The sequence below is a fragment of the Artemia sp. Qi Xiang Cuo genome, chromosome 1 (genome assembly GCF_049724085.1).
Source record: "Artemia sp. Qi Xiang Cuo chromosome 1, ASM4972408v1, whole genome shotgun sequence".
Taxonomy (NCBI): domain Eukaryota; kingdom Metazoa; phylum Arthropoda; class Branchiopoda; order Anostraca; family Artemiidae; genus Artemia; species Artemia sp. Qi Xiang Cuo.
This window is the reverse complement of record NC_142794.1, coordinates 79567639-79583623: the sequence shown is the minus strand read 5'-3', so window position 1 is coordinate 79583623 and position 15985 is coordinate 79567639. Positions and strand designations below refer to the sequence as shown.

General features: G+C 35.5%; 1 protein-coding gene across 2 annotated transcripts in view; it reads left to right on the top strand.

Moving 5' to 3' along the window:
• The window catches only part of LOC148956774 (uncharacterized), a 104036-nt gene extending 88825 nt beyond the window's left edge, over window positions 1-15211 (top strand). For both annotated transcript variants that reach the window (XM_089096404.1, XM_089096411.1), the window contains exon 5: window positions 12835-15211. In XM_089096404.1, coding sequence (XP_088952530.1) covers window positions 12835-13368 — 534 coding nt within the window. In that variant the 3' untranslated portion in view covers window positions 13369-15211. The remainder of the gene's footprint in view (window positions 1-12834) is intronic.
• The last annotated feature ends 774 nt before the right edge of the window (window positions 15212-15985 follow it).

The following is a 15985-nucleotide window of genomic DNA, read 5'->3' as shown; positions in this document are numbered from 1 at the left end:
TAGGAAACTTACAGTCCACTATTTTGAATAACGAGGAAAATCAACTGGCTTGAAAAACAATAAAATTTGCTTGAACTACGATATTCTGCATCAAATAAATCTTTTTTCCGTTTTTCCTTCTCAGCTAGCAGGGCACTGGAACATCATATTATCAGTAAAGACGGTGGGAGCAGTGAAGATACTAAAAGTAGAATTGCCATGGCTGTGGGTGTTTTTTTCATAATTGAAAAAAAAAAAATTGGAAGAATAGGATGAATAGGCCCTTTTTTCAACATATCCTGAAAGTTTGAACTTAAGACCTGCTTAGGGTAGCAGCTCTTGGGACACCACTAATACGTCATTTTGAAAGTTTTCGTGCAAAAATTTGATTTAGTTCAACGTCCCCTCGATATTCCCTAAGATTTTCATCTGAATATCCTGTATTTTTGGTAGTAGTAGTAGTAGTACTAGTAGTAGTAGTAGTAGTAGTAGTAGTAGTAGTAGTAACAGTAGTAGTAATAGTAGTACTAGTAGTAGGGTGCACATTTCACCTTGTGGTCAATTGGTCATCCTTCTCATCATTACCTGAAAATTTCGACTTAATACCCTAGGCCGTTCCTGAGATACGCTGTTTTGACAACCTGTATGCAAAAGGATTTCAGCTACGCTGGACAAAATGGCTATCTCAATTTTCATGGGATATCTTTAGGGGAATAAGAGGTTGGGAGGGGGACGGTACTCATAGTAATTGAATCCGGGTTGCAGCGGTAGCTAGCAACCTAGTAAGAGACGATCACGTCCAATGCTAAGATCTGCAATAGCCCATAACTCCTACAAAAAGGGTTAGATCAGAACAAGAAATATACTATTAGAACCGCCTTGTTCGAAATCCCTATATAGGAAACTTACAGTCCATTGGTTTGAATAACGAGGAAAATCTACTGGCTTGAAGAACAAGAAAATTTGCTTGAACTACGATATTCTGCATCAAAGACATCTTTTTCCGTTTTTCTTTCTAAGCTAGCAGGTCACTAACCAAGTTTCATAGTGTAATGGTTGGCACCAACAGTATAGGAAGAAATATCAGATATATACATTACTAGTCCCCCCTTTGCCATCCTTCTGGGATTTAGTCGCTCTACACTGTAACCGGGTTTATCTTAAAGTATTTCATTAAAAGAGTGAAGAAAGTGAAGACTTGTTTCAGGATCAGTTAAGTTTAAGGGATTAAAAAATGTGCTTTTTGCCAATTCCTGACTCAAAATCAGTCAGGAATTCAGAATTAGAATTCCTGACTCACAATCAAATTTTAAATTGTGTTTTTGTAACTTATCGAGGAAAAGTCTTAGAAACACTTCTTAATTGTAGCAATCCCATAAGGCAGAAGAAGCATGAGGTAGCCTTGAGGGAATAAATTTTACGAAAAAGATGGGAAATGGGCACAAAGCCATATGGCCTCAAATACCACGGGGTCTGCTGAGTCTGACAGCACATACCAGTCTTATTTGCTTTCCTATCCTAATATAGACGAAATAGATCTACCAACAAATAATCATTGATTAGCTGCTGGCTTAGTTTTAGTTGTCCCAGGAGTTATCGACGTAGTTATAACTACAGCTGCTGGCTTAGTTTTACACGCAGCTGTTCAATTCAGTTCAATTCAGTCTCCAAACTGGAAAGAACTAGTTTTTGAAGCCAATCGGATTAACTTTTATGCTTTGTTATATTGCGCAATTGCGATTGAGTGCATCACGATAAATCATTTGGATAAGCTGTTTATTGTATAGATAGCTGATATCTTGGATTTTTGGGTTATTATTGACTGTATTTGATTGGATTATCTTATTTCGAAGGACTATTTTAGTGTAAAATTAGAACTCAATTTGAGAACCTCAAGGACAGAGTCATTCGAATTGAAACAAAGCTGGATGATTTTTGATCAGGAGTCTCTACTCGACAGCCTTGTAATTCATGAGGCCAAACAGTTACCCTGTATGGAAAGTCGCACGGCAATACTTCAAATTCTGAACAGCAAATTGTCTCTTACCAAACTCTCACCTTCTGATCTAATCAATGTGTACCGTCTCCGCCGGAATAATCAGACCCCACAGACTGAAGAAAGTTCTAGAGTTGCTCTGCTCATTGTTCAATTTTCTAGCAAAGATGTAGCCCGAAAACTGTTTAAAGAAAAAGCTAGACTTGCAGCTACTGTTATTTCTATATCGTAGTCTCTAACAAAGCGGTCACTAGAACATCATATTATTAGTAAAGATGGTGGGAGCAGTTAAGATACTAAATGTAGAATTGCCAAGGCTGAGGGTGTTTTTTCACAGTTGAAAAAAAGTTTGGAAGAATAGGGAGAATAGGTCCTTTTTTCAACATATCCTGAAAGTTTGAACTTAAGAGGTTGAATTGCCAAAGATTGTCCTTTTCGGCCAACGTTTAGGGCTAAACGAAAAGCAGGTCCTCCACGGTTGGGATGGAATGAATTTGTAAAGAAATATTTAAGGGAAAAGGGAACTTTCTGAGAGGATGTAAAGAGGGAGACTTTGAATAGATTAGGATGGAGGATGAGCCTGCGTAGCTGTGTTGGCCTCAGGCGGCTTGGTGCTGTGGTAAGTTTTTAGTTGTAGCAGTAATATCCCCTCAACTAACCCAGACAGATTCTGCTGATATGAAACTGCTGACACGCCCCTTTGACAACCTTTATGTACGAAGTGCGTTTTGATTCAGTTCATCATGCCCATAAACGTTCACCGGACGTTTCACCTCAAAACCCTTGGTCTGGGTAGAAATAGTAATAGAAGTGTTAGAATCCGGGTTGCAGCGGTAGCTAGCAACCTAGTAAGAGACGATCACGTCCAATGTTAAAAAATACAAAAACCCATAACTCCTAAAAAAAAGTAAGATCAAAACAAAAAGAACACCTTTAGAACCGCCTTGTCCGAAACCCCTGTATGGAAAACTTTCTCTCCCATGTTCAAGCCAAGCGACAGAAAGTTTCCTATACAGGGGTTTCGGATAAGGCGGTTCTAATGGTGTACTTTTTGTTTCGATCTTACTTTTTTTTAGGAGTTATGAGTTTTTATATTTCTTAACATTGGACGTGATCGTCTCTTACTATGTTGCTAGTTACCGCTGCATCCCGTATTGATTACAAACAGGAAAAAGCCCTTGGCTTTTTCTTAATTGGAATAGTAAGAGACGACCTGGCTACAACCTACGATTATGACATCATTGGTCAATCTTTAGTAAGACTATAATTAACTAGACCCATCTTTCATATTAGTCTCATGGAGTGCTTTCTAGTTCAATTACTATAGGCTATAGTTCGTTCTTTACTATAAACTTTTTGTTTTGATCTGACTCTTTTTTTAGGAGCTATGGGTTTTTATATTTCTTAACATTGGACATGATCATCTCTTACTAGGTTGCTAGCTATCGCTACAACCTGGATAATGGTGTACTTTTTGTTTTGATCTCTTTTTTTTAGGAGTTATGGGTTTTTATATTTCTTAACTTTGGAAGTGATCGTCTCTTACTAGGTTGCTAGCTACCGCTGCAACCTGGATCTAATGATCATCTTTTAATAAAACTTTACCAAGAACTGTTTGATTGCTTCAAAAATCAAATATCTTTGTAAAGACTGCAGTATAAAAAGACATCAAAAATGCAGTTTTCAGTGGAACAATTTATTCCGTATTAAAAATAATTTGTTTTAGTTACAAAAAGTTTTAACCCAATTAATTTTCCTTAAAATGAGCCATTGAACAACTCTCTACGATGTTCCAGTGCCAAGTTATCTGCGGAAAAGAAAAGAGAAAGAAAAAAAGATGCCGTTTTGGCAGAATGCTGTAGTAGCTGCCCCTTTTCTTGATTTTCAAGCCATTATATTTCCCTGGCTGGTCAAGCCAAGGGACAGAAAGTTTTCTATATAGGGCTTTTGGACAAGGCGGTTCTAAGGGTGTAATTTTTGTTTTGATCTGACTCTTTCTTTTAGGAGTTATGTGTTTTCATATTTCTTAACATTGGACGTGATCGTCTCTTACTAGGTTGCTAGCTACCGCTGCAGCCTGGATAATAATTCAGATTAGTGATTTTAAAGGGATAGGTACTAGGCACCCAAATAATGTTACTTTGGTCAAGATAGGAAGTGGCTTGGCAGGAAGTCAGGGTTGACAATATTTTGTAGCATCCCCGTATAATATATATAGATCCATTTGGTGGATTTTGTCTTAAGAAAAAAACTGCTTTACATGAACGTGGCATTAAATGAAAAAAAACAGACTGTTTGGTTTAGAATATGCAGAAGATTTAAGCGCCTATGTAAAGTTTAGTGAAATGTAATGTTTGGAGGTTTTGGATGTTTAGGGGGATAGAGTAGTTTCAGAAATTAATGTTGAGTATACAAAGTTACTTCAACTTGACATAAATGTGGATTGAGGGATGAGGTTAGCCATCAATAAAACTGCCCGAATGGAAAGCTAGGTAACATTGTTAGTATAGCAGGTAGAGAAGATGAAGAACTCCTATTTGTGGATAATAATCTTAGTTCTTTAGTGGGTTTAAATTCAGCGCTAGCTTCAGGGGGGGGATAAAATGATTTTTTGGGTTTCCTATAAGACAAAATTGTTCGAATTGACAACATTTCTCGAAGTTCATTCTAGGGTGAATAAATTCATCGAATGGTGTGAAGCTGGTCCATTAGGGGTTTCAAATCTTGTTCATGGATAATAAGCTCCTTAGAGGTGTAAAATATGCTCTGCTACACTCACTCAGGAGAAGGGGGGAGGTAGAAATGTTATGACTTTGACATATTCCTATAAGGTCATGTAATTGGGCCGTTTTTGTACGGTGGTGATAAGATGTCACTTTTCCTCAATCTTCAAAATAGACTTCTGAGTAACTGTCTACTATTGTGTCAAATTTTTTAGGAAAGTTGATGTACTTATGATCTTCAAGGCTCCGTGTATCCAAAGATAGCAAGATCATTAAAATAATCTTGCTTTACAGAGAAATGACAAGCATCGCCTTGTTTGTGGAAGTAACCCCAAAAAAGGAAAAATAGTGTTTTATAATGAATGTTGACTCAAGATGGTCAATGTCATAATGACTGCTTTCTTCTAGGACCTGACTAGCTTCTATCTGCTTTTAGAATGTATATAGCATATACCTGTGATATTAACTATGGGGCGTGGTCGTCTCTTACTAGGTTGCTAGCTACCGCTGCTACCCTGATTGCTAGCTACCGCTGCAGCCCTGATTAGTACAGGACGTGATCGTCTCTTACCAGGTTGCTAAATACCTCTGCAACCCAGATTACCATGGGCAAGAGTTTGTTGTTTACTATCAAGCTTTTCAAAAGACTTGTTTTAAATTCGCTTTCAGTTGCTATATCCCTTCGTTTGTTCTTTACTATGTTTCAAATATCTCTTTATCCATAACACTGCTGTCCCCATTTATATTCCTTTACGTAACCAAAGGCTAGTTATCGTTCTTTACTATAAAAATGAAAAATTGAATTTGTTTTGTATGGAAATACAGATTAAATCTGGCGTCGGGTACATACGTTCCTTGTTATAATTTTGTATCGCTGCAATCAGTTATTTTCTAAACCCGGGTATCGCTGCAATCCGGATAGCTTGCAGCTACCCCTGCAACCACCATATATCAGTTACTATGGGCCAGAGATCGTTCTTTACTGTAATCGTCTCTTACTAGGTTGCTAGCTACCGCTGCAACCCGGAATAAAACATCAAAAATGCAGTTTTTGGTGGAAAAATGTATTCTCTTTTAGAAATAATTTATTTTAGTTACTATAGATTTTTAACCCAATTAATTTCCTTTAAAATGAGCTATTGAACAACCCTCTACGATGTTCCAGTGCCAAGCTATCTCTGGATACAAAAAAAAAGAAAAAAATAAAAAAAATAACCCGTTTGTGGAGAATAACGTGGTTAAAGTCATTTTTTTTTATTTTCAAGCCAATATATTTCCCTTGCTGTTCAAGCCAAGGGACAGAAAGTTTCCTATACAGCGGTTTCGGACAAGGCGGTTCTAATGGTGTGCTTTTTGTTTTGATCTGACTCCTTTGTTAGGAACTATGGGTTTTTATATTTCTTAACATTGGACGTGATCGTCTCTTACTAGGTTGCTAGCTACCGCTGCAACCCGGATAAGTAGGTTGACCATTGACAATGACTACAAAACTATCAATGTTAAAAAGTTTTTCAGGCTGAATATCTGCATTTGCTTGCACATCAACTGGTAAATATACTATTCTACCCTTAAGAGCGTCAACAAGTTCTGTTCTAGGTCTCTTCAGTGCAGTCACTTGCCGTAATCTGACGATCGTAAAACAAGGCATTAAAAATCGAATCTTTGCCATTTGAAAATTATTTAGACACTTTATACTTTCAAAATTAGACACTTTATACTTTATCAAAATTTCTTTTTTTAGAGTTTCAGTTACTATTGAGACGGGTCGCTCTTACTATACAGTTTGTTACCACGAACTGTTTGATTACTATGGACTAAAGTTCGTTCTTTAATGTAAATTTTTAGGAACTATGGGTTTTTATATTTCTTAACATTGGACGGGATCGTCTCTTACTAGGTTGCTAGCTACCGCTGCAACCCGGATTAGGAACTATGGGTTTTTATATTTCTTAACATTGGACGTGATCGTCTCTTACTAGGTTGCTAGCTACCGCTGCAACCCGGATATATTTCCCTTGCTGTTCAAACCAAATGACAGAGAGTTTCCTATACAGGGGTTTCGGACAAGGCGGTTCTAATGGTGTACTTTTTGTTTTGATCTGACTCCTTTTTTAGGAGCTATGGGTTTTTTTATTTCTTAACATTGGACGTGAACGTCTCTTACTAGGTTGCTAGCTACCGCTACAACCCGGATACCGCTGTAACCCTGATAACAAACAGGAAAATATTACAAAAAGGAAAAAGCCTACGGCTTTTTCTTCTTTGAAATAGTAAGAGACGAAACTCAAACGATCAAGTAGCTAACTAAGTCCAATGCATGCAATAACTTTTTATTTCAATGATCGTCTTTTAATGTAATTTGCTTTTCTCTTTTCAAGATACTATCTCTGTTGTCTGTGTAGTACTGTTTTTTTAACTTGCGTGCAGCTTGCTTTGATCTAACCATTATGTAATTAACGAATGAGACCATTTACATCTTTGTCGTTCTTAAGTAGTAATTACTTCTCGATACACCTGGTCGGTTGAATACCTTTGTTTTGCTCTCTCAATTATTACTTCTCGATAGGCCTGGTCGGTTGAATACCTTTGCTTTTTTCTTTTCAAGTTAGTATCTCTGTTGTCTGTGTAGTACTGTTTTTTCAACTTGCGTATAGCTTGGTTTGATCTAATCATTATCTAATCCAGAATGAGAGAATTTATAGTTTTGACTTTTCTTATATACTAATTATGACGTCACGGCGTAATGATTTTATTTCATGATGTCATGGCGCAATGGTATTATTTCATAACGTCTTCAGAAACAACAATATAATTTCGTGTTTTTCTATTCACGTCATAGCTCTAATAAAAAACTATGATGACATTCATTATTTATCTAGTAGGGTTTCAGACAAGGTAATTCTAATGATGTACTTTTGTTTTGATCTGACTCTATTTTTAGGAGTTTTGGGTTTTTATATTTCTTAGCATTGGACTGATCGTCTCTTACTAGGTTGCTAGCTACTGCTGCAACCCAAATTCACATATATATTTATTTATGAGAGGCAGCCTGGCCGAGTGGTCCTAGGCACTGGTGTTAGCCACCAGTCTCTTCGGAGGCGTGGGTTCAAATCTTACCGCTGGTATACGATTATGTTTGAAAGACTGCAGTGTGAAAAGACATCAAAAATGCAGTTTTTGGTGGAAAAATTTATTCTCTTTTAGAAATAATTTATTTTAGTTACTATAGATTTTTAACCCAATTAATTTCCTTTAAAATGAGCTATTGAACAACCCTCTACGATGTTCCAGTGCCAAGCTATCTCTGGATACAAAAAAAAGAAAAAAAGAAAAAAACATCCCGTTTGTGGAGAATAACGTGGTTAAAGTCAATTTTCTTTATTTTCAAGCCAATACATTTCCCTTACTGTTCAAGCCAAGGGACAGAAAGTTTCCTATACAGGGGTTTCGGACAAGGCGGTTCTAATGGTGTACTTTTTGTTTTGATCTGACTCCTTTTTTAGGAGCTATGGGTTTTTATATTTCTTAACATTGGACGTGATCGTCTCTTACTAGGTTGCTAGCTACCGCTGCAACCCGGATCTTTACTGTAAAATTTTCAGGAATAATTCTAGTTTTAGTTAACTAATAATTTTTTTTTTTAATTCTTGAAACATCACTAAATTTTACATAATAATGGATAATCATATAAAATAAAACAGTATTGACAAACACCATTTATGATGAACAATATCGGTCCTTTATGTACTCTTTACTAGCCTACACTATAGTTAAGTGAACTATGAAATTTAGTATAGGCAAGAGGTTGTTCTTTATTATAAATTTTAACCCCATTAATTTCCTTTAAAATGAGCCATTGAACAACTTTCTACGATGTTCCAGTGCCATGCTATCTGTTGAATTACTAACCTATATTATAAATAAGTGGCGTATAAAATTTAGTATAGGCAAGAGGTCGTTCTTTATTATATGTTTTGATCTGACTCTATTTTTAGGAGTTTTGGGTTTTTATATTTCTTAGCATTGGACTGATCGTCTCTTACTAGGTTGCTAGCTACTGCTGCAACCCAAATTCACATATATATTTATGAGAGGCAGCCTGGCCGAGTGGTCCAAGGCACTGGTGTTAGCCACCAGTCTCTTCGGAGGTGTGGGTTCAAATCTTACCGCTGGTATACGATTATGTTTGAAAGATTGCAGTGTGAAAAGACATCAAAAATGCAGTTTTTGGTGGAAAAATTTATTCTCTTTTAGAAATAATTTATTTTAGTTTCTATAGATTCGTAACCCAATTAATTTTCTTTAAAATGAGCTATTGAACAACTCTCTACGATGTTCCAGTGCCAAGCTCTCTCTGGAAAAGAAAGAAGAAGAAAAAAAATATCCCGTTTAGGCAGAATGTTGTAGTAGCTGCCACTTTTGTTGATTTTCAAGCCAATATATTTCCCTTGCTGTTCAAGACAAGGGACAGAAAGTTTACTATACAGGGGTTTCGGATAAGGCGGTTCTAATAGTGTACTTTTTGTTTTGATCTGACTCCTTTTTTAGGAGCTATGGGTTTTTATATTTCTTAACATTGGACGTGATCGTCTCTTACTAGGTTGCTAGCTACCGCTGCAACCCGGATGAAATTATAATCTTATTTTAGTTACTATGGGCTAGAAGTTCGTTCTTTACTGTATACAAAAATCAAATATCTTTGAAAAGACTGCAGTATGAAAAGACATCAAAAATGCAGTTTTTAACTGAAAAATTTATTCTCTCTTGGAAATAATTTATTTTAGTTACAAAAGATTTTTAACCCAATTATTTCCTTTAAAATGAGCCATTGAACAACTTTCTACGGTGTTCCAGTGCCAAGCTATCTGTGGAAAAGAAGAAAGAAAAAAAAATATCCCGTTTAGGCAGAATGTTGTAGTAGCTGCCACTTTTCTTGATTTTCAAGCCAATATATTTCCCTTGCTGTTCAAACCAAGGGACAAAAAGTTTACTATACAGGGGTTTCGGATAAGGTGGTTCTAATGGTGTACTTTTTGTTTTGATCTGACTCCTTTTTTAGGAGCTATGGGTTTTTATATTTCATAACATTGGACGTGATCGTCTCTTACTAGGTTGCTAGCTACCGCTGCAACCCGGATCTTTACTGTAAAATTTTCAGGAATAATTCTAGTTTTAGTTAACTAATAATTTTTTTTTTTAATTCTTGAAACATCACTAAATTTTACATAATAATGGATAATCATATAAAATAAAACAGTATTGACAAACACCATTTATGATGAACAATATCGGTCCTTTATGTACTCTTTACTAGCCTACACTATAGTTAAGTGAACTATGAAATTTAGTTTAGGCAAGAGGTTGTTCTTTATTATAAATTTTAACCCCATTAATTTCCTTTAAAATGAGCCATTGAACAACTCTCTACGATGTTACAGAGCCAAGCTATCTGTGGAATTACTAACCAATATTATAAATAAGTGGCGTATAAAATTTAGTATAGGCAAGAAGTTGTTCTTTATTATATTTGATCTGACTCTATTTTTAGGAGTTTTGGGTTTTTATATTTCTTAGCATTGGACTGATCGTCTCTTACTAGGTTGCTAGCTACTGCTGCAACCCAAATTCACATATATATTTATGAGAGGCAGCCTGGCCGAGTGGTCCAAGGCACTGGTGTTAGCCACCAGTCTCTTCGGAGGTGTGGGTTCAAATCTTACCGCTGGTATACGATTATGTTTGAAAGATTGCAGTGTGAAAAGACATCAAAAATGCAGTTTTTGGTGGAAAAATTTATTCTCTTTTAGAAATAATTTATTTTAGTTTCTATAGATTCGTAACCCAATTAATTTTCTTTAAAATGAGCTATTGAACAACTCTCTACGATGTTCCAGTGCCAAGCTCTCTCTGGAAAAGAAAGAAGAAGAAAAAAAATATCCCGTTTAGGCAGAATGTTGTAGTAGCTGCCACTTTTCTTGATTTTCAAGCCAATATATTTCCCTTGCTGTTCAAGCCAAGGGACAGAAAGTTTACTATACAGGGGTTTCGGATAAGGCGGTTCTAATGGTGTACTTTTTGTTTTGATCTGACTCCTTTTTTAGGAGCTATGGGTTTTTATATTTTATAACATTGGACGTGATCGTCTCTTACTAGGTTGCTAGCTACCGCTGCAACCCGGATGAAATTATAATCTTATTTTAGTTACTATGGGCTAGAAGTTCGTTCTTTACTGTATACAAAAATCAAATATCTTTGAAAAGACTGCAGTATGAAAAGACATCAAAAATGCAGTTTTTAATTGAAAAATTTATTCTCTCTTGGAAATAATTTATTTTAGTTACAAAAGATTTTTAACCCAATTATTTCCTTTAAAATGAGCCATTGAACAACTTTCTACGGTGTTCCAGTGCCAAGCTATCTGTGGAAAAGAAGAAAGAAAAAAAAAATATCCCGTTTAGGCAGAATGTTGTAGTAGCTGCCACTTTTCTTGATTTTCAAGCCAATATAATTTCCCTTGCTGTTCAAGGCAAGGGACAGAAAGTTTACTATACAGGGGTTTCGGATAAGGCGGTTCTAATGGTGTACTTTTTGTTTTGATCTGACTCCTTTTTTAGGAGCTATGGGTTTTTATATTTCTTAACATTGGACGTGATCGTCTCTTACTAGGTTGCTAGCTACCGCTGCAACCCGGATGAAATTATAATCTTATTTTAGTTACTATGGGCTAGAAGTTCGTTCTTTACTGTATACAAAAATCAAATATCTTTGAAAAGACTGCAGTATGAAAAGACATCAAAAATGCAGTTTTTAACTGAAAAATTTATTCTCTCTTAGAAGTAATTTATTTTAGTTACAAAAGACTTTTAACCCAATTAATTTCCTTTAAAATGAGCCATTGAACAACTCTCTACGATGTTCCAGTGCCGAGCTATCTGTGGAAAAGAAGAAAGAAAAAAAAATATCCCGTTTAGGTAGAATTTTGTAGTAGCTGCCACTTTTCTTGATTTTCAAGCCAATATATTTCCCTTGCTGTTCAAGCTAAGGGACAGAAAGTTTACTATACAGGGGTTTCGGATAAGACGGTTCCAATGGTGTACTTTTTGTTTTGATCTGACTCCTTTTTTAGAAGCTTTGGGTTTTTATATTTCTTAACATTGAAAAACTTTCTACGATGTTCCAGTGCCAAGCTATCTGTGGAAAACAAGAAAGAAAAAAGGGAAAAATATCCCGTTTAGGCAGAATGTTGTAGTAGCTGCCACTTTTTTTGATTTTCAAGCCAATATATTTCCCTTGCTGTTCAAGCCAAGGGACAAAAATTCTATTATACAGTGGTTTCGGATAAGGTGGTTCTAATAGTGTTCTTTTTGTTTTGATCTGACTCCTTTTTTAGGAGCTATGGGTTTTTATATTTTATAACATTGGACGTGATCGTCTCTTACTAGGTTGCTAGCTACCGCTGCAACCCGGATGAAATTATAATCTTATTTTAGTTACTATGGGCTAGAAGTTCGTTCTTTACTGTATACAAAAATCAAATATCTTTGAAAAGACTGCAGGATGAAAAGACATCAAAAATGCAGTTTTTAACTGAAAAATTTATTCTCTCTTGGAAATAATTTATTTTAGTTACAAAAGATTTTTAACCCAATTATTTCCTTTAAAATGAGCCATTGAACAACTTTCTACGATGTTCCAGTGCAAAGCTATCTATGGAAAGGAAGAAAGAAAAAAAATATCTCGTTTAGGCAGAATGTTGTAGTAGCTGCCACTTTTCTTGATTTTCAAGCCAATATATTTCCCTTGCTGTTCAAGCCAAGGGACAGAAAGTTTCCTATACAGGGGTCTCGGACAAGGCGGTTCTAATGGTGTACTTGTTGTTTTGACCTGACTCTTTTTTTTAGGAGTTAGGGGTTTTTATATTTCTTAACATTGGACGTGATCGTCTCTTACTAGGTTGCTATCTACCGCTGCAACCCGGATATAGCCTATACCTGTGTGGTGTATGCAAAACCATGTGAAATACTGTTGACCAAAAAGAGGTACATTATCCTGCAAAATTTTGTTGAAGAATTTGCAGTTTTGCTGATGATTCATAATAAGCATGAGTTAAGTGTAATTATATTTATAATTTTTCAGGGATATGTCTTCTCAAGACTGAAAAAGAAGCCCTCTGTTCGAGAAATTCTTATGAATGTCTACCCCATTACACAAATTGATCTTTCTGTTTCCCCTGTAGTCACCCTACAATCGAGTTCATACGTAGACCATAATCAAAGACGTATGAAGTCAACAAAAAACCAATCAAAGAATTTGGTACAAACCTTAACAATGAAAACAGGAAAAAATAAACGAGTTCAGAATCAGCCCAGCCGTCTTGTATCTGCGCTCTTGGAAAAATTGGCATCTAATAGCTCTTCGCAGTGGGAAGATGTAATCAAGCGTTTTAAGAGGTCACTCTTTTTGAAAGCGTCTCATCTCCTAAGTGCCAAAGATAGCCTCGAAAAAAATGAATTAAACGTCCAAGATGCAGTGATCAAGCGAGAAGGATTGCGCGACCTGCTTATGGTGAAAGTAGGGCTTACTCATTCTGACTTTTTGATAGTGCTTGCAGTTGCAGAGTATCTGCGACCTGGTGTCTATGAGGAACTATACAGAAATACTGATAGTTAGGAATGAATATTATGCTGCTATATATCACGACCGTAAGAAGAAGAAACTCTGGGTGCAGCCCTAGGGAGACAGGTGCAGCCCACAGAGGTGCAGCTCTAGGCTTAGAGCATGTGGATCTGATTGAGCCTTGTGCTTATTTTCGTTTTTAAGTAGTTAGCAATTTTATTCTCTAAAACCATTTGTATCAAATGCATGTAAAATGCAAAATTTTAACTGATTAAATTGAGCATTTATACGGTTAACGATTATATTCATTGGTATATACCCCTTTGTTCTGATGTAAGGGGGATGTCTCTTGGTCTTAGTTTTCTAAGGCCTTGTTTTATATCGTTCGTGAAGGTGACACTGGGTTTCAGACATGATAAGTAAAACTTTCAGCTCTCTGGTTCATCAGAAGTTTTTCTACGCTCTCCCATATTTTTTTTTTAACTTCGAAGAATGAAAAAAATGGCTTTGCGGAAAATTGTTAAACATTTGAAAAAATTTTCGTTTTGTATTAAATTATAAATCTTATCAAATTCTGCTGGCATCAGAAAAACAAAACACATAATGAAATGTGAATAGTAGCATGTATAAGAAATTTATTTGGCTATACAGGAATTCCCGATTGCCTTCTTCTTCTTTCATTATTTTGTGTATTCTCTTTCTTTATTGTATATTTTTGGACAATTTAGATTTTAAGCGAAAGTAGACGCTGCGTGATTGTGACCACGCAACGGCTATGCTTACTGTAGCTGCGTAGCGAACATCTAGCTTACATTCAGGTAGAGCTTATAGAATGGTTTTTACATATATTAGCTGCGTTCGTTTTCGTCGTTCTATGGAAATCAAATCCTCGGTTTTACAATTAAACCGTTCGTTTTCGCCGTTCTATGAAATATTTTGCTTATAAGCCGTTCTTTGAAATGCCGTTCTTCGTTCTTAGTACCGTCGTTCTTTGAACGACGAACTGAGCCTCATACTTTAGTTTTACTTTTGGGCGCCAAGTTTTAAAATAAAAAAAACATGACAGAAAACAAGTTTATTGATTTATTTAATTTTGTAGATTTCGTTGACGGGGTCTTTCATTTAAAAAATGGTAGTGATTTGTTTTTCGTATATGTTTTTCGTTAAGTTGACCCTCTTCTGATTTCTAAGTGTTAAAAGTTTGCTTACTTGACAAGTCTCTTTCCTAACCTATTGAAATTTTGACAAAGGAAAATTTTATAGGAATTTTCAGTTTTTCATTTTCTTTTTCTCTGGTTTTAGTTCTTAAGATGCAGCTCCTATTATTTGATTAAAATTTCAAGCCATATCAATATTTTCTTTTCAAAACTCAGGAAATGTATTTGCAGATCTTTAAAACCTAATAAATTAGGATTGAGCAAAGTTATGAAGCTGAAAACAGGATTTTTGTACTTTATTTAAGCAAAAGACTTGTTTTGCACGGTTCCACTTTTATAACACAAAAATCTTTAAAGGTCAGCAAAAGTCACTGCCCTATAGAGGAAAAAGAGTGGAGATAGATACTTGAAAACACTTTACCGGAGCCTACTTTAGCATATAGACCCATCCCGTAAAGTTTTTTTTTCCTAACCTAACCCCTTTACGAAATAGGAAAAAAGTTGGTGAACTAGACTTTTACCAAAAATTTCCATTTTCCTTGTGTCCAATAGACCTTGTGTAATAAAAAAACACTGAATAACTGCCTTCTTAAAAAAAAAAAAAAAATCAATGGACAAGGGAATAAAATGCGTCCAGACTTACTTTTCCTTTCTCTAAGTCACCATTAGCAAGTGCAAAACATATCTGTGAGCTTCCTGATATAAAAATATCTTCTGCCACAGCTACCAGTAGGAGCTCATTGTCAGAGTCACTTTCCTCTAGTAACTCTATAGCTTGTTTTGCTACATTCACAATTATATTTTCCATTTTTATTGTACTGGTTGATTAAAATTTTATCTGTGGCTTTGAAATTTTATCTAGCTAAGGAAAGCTCTTATAAGCCGTTTTTTCAGTTAAAACAACGTTCTTAGAACGGCGAAATAAAACGCAATTTAAGAGTAAAACCGAGAACATCTTCTTAGAACTAAGAACGACGAACGGCGAAAACGAACGCAGCTATTGATGGTATATATCAAATCATACCTGAATCTTGTAATCTTGGGTCGTGAGGATTCTAAAACTAATTCAGGTATGTGCATTTCAGTTATTTTTTATCGCAATCTGTAATTATTTAGTTTTAAATAATCTTTAAAGCTTAATAACGTTTGTCTGAAAATTACCTTTGAAATTGACTTGAGAGAAAAAGGAATTATTTTGTTTCCTATACTCCTGAGTTTTGATTCCCTTTGTACTCCGATCTAATATTAAGCCAATTCTCTTTCATTTTCATCAAGGTGTTACTACCTATTAAGACATTTAAAATGAGATTAAGTGTTATGTGGTTGAGGGGCGATTTAAGGGAAGGAAGATCCCCTAACATTAATATTATTAGGCACCCTAACTGAATTCACCTAAAGCTCTCTTTCGAAACCTAAATTACACGTGAATTTAAAACTTGTTTTGTTTTTGACATTAGTGGCATAACCACTATTAATTAAAACAATGTTTCAGGGTGTTTGTACCCATAGGAGCT